Source organism: Anabrus simplex, chromosome 1 (assembly GCF_040414725.1).
Source record: "Anabrus simplex isolate iqAnaSimp1 chromosome 1, ASM4041472v1, whole genome shotgun sequence".
Lineage (NCBI taxonomy): Eukaryota > Metazoa > Arthropoda > Insecta > Orthoptera > Tettigoniidae > Anabrus > Anabrus simplex.
In genome coordinates this window covers 945888411-945896250 of record NC_090265.1, presented here as the reverse complement: position 1 = coordinate 945896250, position 7840 = coordinate 945888411, and the positions used below count along the sequence as shown (strand labels likewise).

Below are 7840 nucleotides of genomic sequence, written 5' to 3'. Positions count from 1 at the left end.
GTTGCTCTCAGAACTTGTTTCGATTTAATAATGGTGTAAAGTTCTTGAGCCTTGCTCAATGTTGGGAGAGCCAATGCAGCGTGGTAACATTTTCAGTCGTATTACATGATACTTTTCATATTAGTAGCTATTAAATCGTATTAAAAGTAAGTGAATCCTGCTCCAACACAAAAATCAAGATTGAAGTTTACGTGTGATTTGAGAATCGCACCATGGCCGGCTAGTGAGAAGGTAAATACGCTTCCCACAGACAATGGGGTTATGAGGATTGTGCGATTTGTCCCAAGGAAATGGCACCGTTAACTTTTGTCCCAGTTTCTTTGTCCCTTCATCTTTGTGTCCTAATATTTTAGTTCTAAACGCCTGTACCTCCCAAGTTGAATTTAAGCACATCTGTATATTGTAAGACATTCTAATAACTTACAAACAAATTACAAATGATTTACAAGTGTACTAGCTTTATTTCATGCAACTACATATATCAGAATATGTCCTGAAACAGCATGCCCCATAACGCGTAGATACCGCGTACCTTTCCCATTTTCCCTTACTCGTTGTAATGGTTTACAAGTCCGTGCACCGGGCTAGTTGGCCATGCGGTCAGGTGCACGCGGATGTTTGCTTGAATCCTGGAGATAGTGGGTTCGAATCCCACTGTCGGCAGCTCTGAAGGTGGTTTTCCGTGGTTCCCCATTTTCAAACTAGGCAAATGCTGGGGCTGTACCTTAATTAAGGCCACAACCGCTTCCTTCCTACTCCTAGGCCTTTCCTATTCTATCGTCGTCATAAGACCTATCTGTGTCGGTACGACGAAAAACCACTAGAAAAGCCACTCCGTGCATCTGATGAACAATAACTGCTGTGCCTTGTCTTTTCACAGGACCACGACCGAAAGGGAACCATTGACCTTCAAAACTATTATGTACAGAATAAAGCTGGCATATTATTCCGGGTGCAAATCTGAAAGTGCCATCTCAAAGAGCGACTTGATCTTCGCCTAAGGTCCTTTACTGTAAACACTTCAATTTACTTGCATTTTCGCCCCATAGAAGCCATTCGTGACCATCATTGTCGAATTTAAACCTGTATGGAATATATTGTAAATTCTGCAGCTTCTTTGGATTCGGCAGTAAATGTGCTCGCTGTACTCTTCGTACACTGCGACGCACGATTTCTACATTTGGGAAGCTGCAAAACATTTTACTTGATGCGAAAGATACCTGTTGATTCATTAATGATGTCATACTTTCACGTAACGTTAAAGCTCCTTCCACGATTCTTGGAACGACTTATGTGAACTTCAGTTAACCCAGTCTGGAGCAAGTATGTGTTCTTTTTCACGAAGTGCCTCTAAAGTACCCATCACCAACTGTAATCGACCTGAACACTTTTCTCTCCTCTCACATCTTCATTCGGTTTTTACATCTCCTTCCCTACGTTCGGTGTACAAATACAGTACCTTTTGCAAATGAACTTGGGAGTAGTCAGCCTTTCCCAGTCGCTTTACGGATAATGTGGTAATTCGTACACTTCGAATTTAGAAGGTAATTGATTTGTAATGCTATAGCAACGACAACGATAAGTTATATTTGACTGGTAGTGTTAATTAAACTCTGAAAATATCCTAACCATAACATATAGCCTGTCGTTATATTCCTACCTAACGACTGGAACGAACAGAAATGTGGGACAAAAATGTTTCAGTTCGAGCCCAATCACGTGGGACGAACATTGATTTGGTAGAACTGTTCATGACTAAATCATTCCTGGGATGCAACTGACCTGGGACGAACAACTTGGGACTATGGCCGTAAACGGTTAGTTATTAGGTAGCAGAAATATTAACATGATTGTTTCGTAAATTTTGTGAGACTTAACATCTGATGGGGGTCGTGTAATATACAAGTAAAACCAAACCCCATGGCACTACAGCCCTTGAAGGGCCTTGGCCTACCAAGCGACCGCTGCTCAGCCCGAAGACCTGCAGATTACGAGGTGTCGTTTGGTCAGCACGACGAATCCTCTCGGCTTTCGAGACCGGGGCCGCAATCTCACCATCAGATAGCTCCTCAATTCTAATCACGTAGGCTGAGTGGACCTCGAACCAGCCCTCAGGTCCAGGTAAAAATCCCTAACCTGGCCGCGAATCGAATCCGGGGCCGGCTCGTAATATACAAGTACCGATAGAAATTAAAGATTTTCATTTTAGCTAGAGTTTAACGTCACCATAACTCCTTAGGTTGTCAGCGACGATGGGAGAGGAAAAGGATTAAGCCGGGGAGATAGTGGCTGTCGCCCTAATAAAGATACAAGCCCATGGTGTGAAAATAGGAAACCATGGAAATACATATTCAGGGTTACAAATGGTGTGGTTGGAACCAACCATCTCTGGAATGTAAGCTGCTGCTACATGGCACGTAACCTCAGAGCGAATTCACTTGACCAGGAGGTAAAGATAAAGCTCCATCTTTTGGGCAAAGTTTTTAACATAAGTGTAGACTATCAGAACAAAATACGGCAAGGTCCATGCGTTGTGGTTCTTAGTGGAGTTTCTATTCTGGGAACTGGAAGAACAATCAAAACACAATTAGAGATATCGCGAATTATGTTAGTTGTCACTCTAATAAATAGTACATCAGTCAACGAACGTGTCAGTGCTCGAAGTGATGAATGGCTTCTGTATGTTTCAAGTATAAGATTATAAGGATTAACGAAACTATGATTGGCAGTTGCGATGACTCATTATTAAGATAGAAAGTACGAATACGTAGTATATATAACTCTGGCGGCAGTAGCTGGGTTCATCAGAGTAGCTGAGAACATCGCAGAAATGAAAGGTAATACATTAGATAGAGGCTTTTTATCGACTATAAAAAATTAGACAGTTCATCAGATATTTCCTACATCTCTTAGAGCTAATGTTAATAATAATAATATTAATAATAATAACCATAATATAACAAAGTGAATTGAAAATTCTTCGGTTTAAAGGTAAATTAATACCAGAGTATATTGTTGAAAATAAAAAAGGTTAAACAACACAATGAATAATTACATTTAAATGTAATCAGAAATATGAGATAAAATATGTCGTTCGGTACTTTCTAGAATATTCATAAATACAAATAAAGTGCTAGGCCGAGCAGGTTGGATGATACGTGAAAGTGGACGATGAACAATACATCCTCACACAATTATCTGCATATGTTTAAATTGCTGTATAGCGAATAAATCACAGGTACGTGTTTCTGCCAACAGTTCTATTTCTTGCTGTCGTCCTGGTGACGCTCGCCTACGCCCGCTCAAGCCCCGTGGGATCATGTCCCGATCCTGACCCTAAGGACCGCACCGAACACCTGCCGGACAACAAGGACTGTACCAAGTTCTGGCGCTGTGACCACGCCACGCCCAAACAGGAGAGCTGTCCATCTGGACTGCACTTCAACCCTAAACTACAGGTGTGTGACTGGCCGAACAGAGCAGGATGTAAGGCAGGAGGCTCAGGAGGGCCTGGTGACGGTTCTGGAGGAGATACAGGAGATGGTAATGGAGACGACTCGTCCTCTTCTGAGAGTAAGGAGTCTCCTAGTACTCCTAAACCACGACCACCACCTCCACCCACCAAAAGGCCCACCACAACCACTAAGAAGCCCGCACCACCGAAACCTTCCAAGGAATGCGAATCCGCCTCTTCGTCCAGCGAGTCTGGAGACTGTGGAGATTCTGGAGATAGCTCTGGAGAATCCGGAGAAGGAGATGTCTGTAAGGGAGCGACAGCCCACAGATGGCACCTACCACATCCTAGTGACAAGACCAAGTTCTATAAGTGTGACCCCAACACAAAGAAAGCCACTTTGTTCCAGTGTCCAGACAAACTCGAGTTCAACCCGTCCATTCAAGTCTGCGATTGGCCTTCAAAATAATTTCTTACCACACATTTACGAATTATCTACATTATCAAATAGATATGTTTGCTGAAGAGTCTACCATAGAATTATGTTGTGTTATTAAAATATAAAAAATATTTTGGAGTAACTTATAATAAATAATAGATTTGAATGCACATGTGTTTTATCTTTTTTAACTAGTAGTTTCCCCACACGAAATGTTATAAAATGTAAACCTTATTCACTGATCAAGTGGCTGCGTATCTCGAATCACGTAGCTGCCAGCTTGCATTCAGGACATACTGTAGTGGGTGGATCCAGCTGTGTCAGTGTAACGTGAGATGAGCAGTAAGAGAAAAAAAAATATTATTCTAACTTTCTGTATTCCAGTTTGGAAGTAAGACTGTTCTCTCACATGGTAATGGAATAGTGAAAAGTTAAACGAACAGGAGAAGCCGATCCACAGTTAACCTGTACCGGAGAGCGAGGGGCGCTCTTCGCTCAACTCCAGTAAATGTTGCGTGAGTGTTTGTAGGGTAGTATAAGCAGCAGGAAGGATTAGTCGCAACAACATGTGCACAGGGTAGCCTTATAACGGACTACACAAGCAGAGGTGTTGTCTGATGTAGGGTGTAACAATAATAAAGGCCAACATTTCTGGACTCATTCTTCACACCTACAAGAAGAATATATGTTATAAGGAGAGGGGTACAGAAACGCTTTATTCTCGTATTAGAACTAATTTTCTACAACTCTACATTGCCCATTATTCATGAGAAGCACAGTGGAACTGCACGTCCCAGAATACCACATGAAACTCTTTCTTACGCCCGAGATTCATTGCGACGGATGGCTGTTGCCTGTATCAGTTCTAACAGAGGGCATTTTCAATCTATCTATGTAATATTATAAAACGAAGTGATTGTCTGTCTGTCTGTGTGTCTGTGCGCGATGCCCAGCAAAATCTACAGCACGTAGAGATCTGAAATTTTGAACGTCTGTAGATGAAAAGGGGTCCAAATGCACCTCGAAGCCGGAATTTTCATTTTCGCTTTTGTTGGTGAGTTATGAACGAAAAACCATCGGAAAACGTGCATTGGGATATGACAATCCAACGTGCTGTCACCAAGATTAATGCATAGAGTCGCTGTCGCTAGGCAACGTACATAAGATAGGTAGAGAACACAATATGCAAGGAGCCATTTTACGTCCAGGACGTAGGAAGCTGTTCTTGGTATTATATGGTGTGAGGGCATATGACGGTGTTGATGATGATTCGTCCATAGGATCGGGACGTTAAGTTTTGAGCTATTCGAGAGGAGTGGCATATGTGCCGGCGCCGGGTTTCATCCTCTTCATTCTTGCTATCATATATCATGTCATTCATTTCTTTCAACAAGCAACTTTTACAAGAATTACCCGATGTTCTACACAGTTACAAGTCTATCGACTACACGGCTGTGCTTCGAAAGACTTGGAGTCACCTGGAGTACGCTCGAATATCTTAGAGCGGACGACACGACTCTGAAACTGATGACTAATATTATTGAAGCCATTCTCATGATTGGGCATGCCGCGAGCGAAGTAATATTCATTCCTCGGATTCGAATAATATCTTCGGATATACAGTTTAAGTTTAGATCTCTGCAGTGTTCAAAATAAAATTTCTCTATGTAATAAGCATAATCTTCTTCTTCTTACTATATATAAAAATCGATGTATGCGTGTGTGTAAATGACACATCTCCTAAACCACTGGAGCAATTTCATTCAAACTTGGTACACTTATGACTTACTATCTGGAGACGAGCACTGTGGGGTTATGAAATGAAATGTCGTATGGCTTTTAGTGCCGGGAAATCCCAGGACGGGTTCGGCTCGCCGGGTGCAGGTCTTTCTATTTGACACCCGTAGGTGACCTGCGCGTCGTGATGAGGATGAAATGATGATGAAGACAACACATACACCCAGCCCCCGTGCCATTGGAATTAACCAATTAAGGTTAAAATCCCCGATCCGGCCGGGAATCGAACCCGGGACCCTCTGAATCGAAGGCCAGTACGCTGACCGTTCAGCCAACGAGTCGGACACTGTGGGGGTAAGCCATCAGTAGCTCCCTTAGGGGCGGGGGGTCAGGGGGGCAAGGTATAAAAATAATCGAGAAAGTGCCGAATCCACAGTTTTCGGGGTCGCTGAGATGAACAGTGACACTCCCCATTTTTCAAATATCAAAGTTCAGCTCCCTTTCGCATGGGGGGCGAGGGGGGAGTAATATATAAAATTAAAAGAAAATAATGTCGAATACATAGTTTTCGGGGATCGCCGAAGTGAATTGTGTACTCTGGATTTTTATTATCAGGAGACAAACAACGTGGGAGTAAGAAAGCCCAGGAACCCTTAGGGGGGGGGCAGGGGGGTCAGATAAACAAATTAACGAAAATACTGTCGAATCCATACTTTTTGGGGTCGCTTAGATGAATAGTGACACTTCGGATTTTTTTAAAAGTTCAAGTTCAACCCCCTTTGGGGTGGGGCGAGGGGGAGTGATATATAAAATTAAACGAAAATAGTGTCGAATACATAGTTTTCGGGGTTGCCGAGGTGAATTGCACACTCCGGATTTTTAGTATTAGGAGACAAACCGCGTGGGGGTAAGACAGCCCAGGAACCCTTAGGGGCAGGGGGGGGGGCGAGGGGGCTGAGATATAAAAATAATCGAAAATAGTGTCGAATCCATACTTTTCGGGGTCGCTGAGATGAACAGTGACACCCGGAATTTTTTAAAGTCCAAGTTCAGCCCCCTTCGTGGTGGGGGGCGATGGGAGAGTGATATATATAGAAATAATAATGATATATAGAAATAATAGTGTCGAATACATAGTCGCTGAGGTGAATAGTGACACTCCGAATTTTTAGTATCAGGAGACAAACCACATGGGGGTAAAACACCCCATGAACCCTTAGGGGCATGGGGGGGGGGTGCAAGGGGACTGAGATATACAAATCATCGAAAGTAGTGTCGAATCCATACTTTTCGGGGTCGCTGAGATGAATAGTAACATTCCAATTTTTTTAAACTCAAAGTGTAGTCCCCTTTAGGGTGGGGGAAGGGGGAGTGGGATATAATAGTAATCGAATATACTGCCGAATCCATAGTTTTTCGGGTCGCTGAGATGAATAGTAACATTCCGGATGTTTAAAGTCTAACTTCAGCCCCCTTTGGCATAGGGGATGAGAAAGGGTGAAAAAATTAATGGTCAGAAATGACCGAGATAATGGACGTGTGTATGTTCCAGCCGTAAATTAGTGAGACCATTCTAGGCATCTTAGACATTTAAAACTTGGTACCAGACAACCTGATGACTTCAGGATCCCTAGAAAAACCTCAAATTCTCATAATTCTCTGAGGGGTACATGCTGGGAGTTTCAAACCTGCATAAGAACACAGTCGGTGATATTTATCCAGAACCTACAGGTTTTATGGGCTTAAAAGTTTCCTTAGTCCTGATTTTTAACCAACTCCCCCATATCAAGATCGCAGCTCAATCTCCCAAACAAGTTAGAAAATTGAAATTTTGCAAAATTATAGCTTTTAGCATGTAACCGACGGGAAATTTAAGAGATGTTTAAAAATTTTATTTTTTACCCCCGAAAAATATCGAAATATGGAGGGAATTTTAATGACGGCGCAGTCCTTCCTTTCGATGTATTTCGTGGCTAAAAGGTAAGTCGTATCACAAAACGGATGGCACAATCTCCGTTCAATTTGGAGTGATCTACAACTTCGGTCCTATGACCTTTTGTCGTATCTCTATCCCTTATACATTAAATTATTCTCTATTTCTGGATTTACCTAAATTTTGCACTTTGTACACGTACAATTGATGGTTTGATTCACTTATAGGAAAGATAGGATCATCAAATTCTACACGAATATTGGCCCACCCATTAGCC

At 42.4% G+C, this 7840-nt stretch overlaps 1 protein-coding gene across 1 annotated transcript; it reads left to right on the top strand.

Moving 5' to 3' along the window:
* The first annotated feature begins 2788 nt into the window (after positions 1 to 2788).
* LOC137496996 (peritrophin-1-like) lies at positions 2789 to 4065 on the top strand. Its single transcript, XM_068225305.1, has 2 exons — positions 2789 to 2837; positions 3259 to 4065. The coding sequence occupies exons 1-2, from the start codon at positions 2831 to 2833 to the stop codon at positions 3921 to 3923; spliced, it is 672 nt and encodes a 223-aa protein (XP_068081406.1). The 5' UTR covers positions 2789 to 2830; the 3' UTR covers positions 3924 to 4065.
* The last annotated feature ends 3775 nt before the right edge of the window (positions 4066 to 7840 follow it).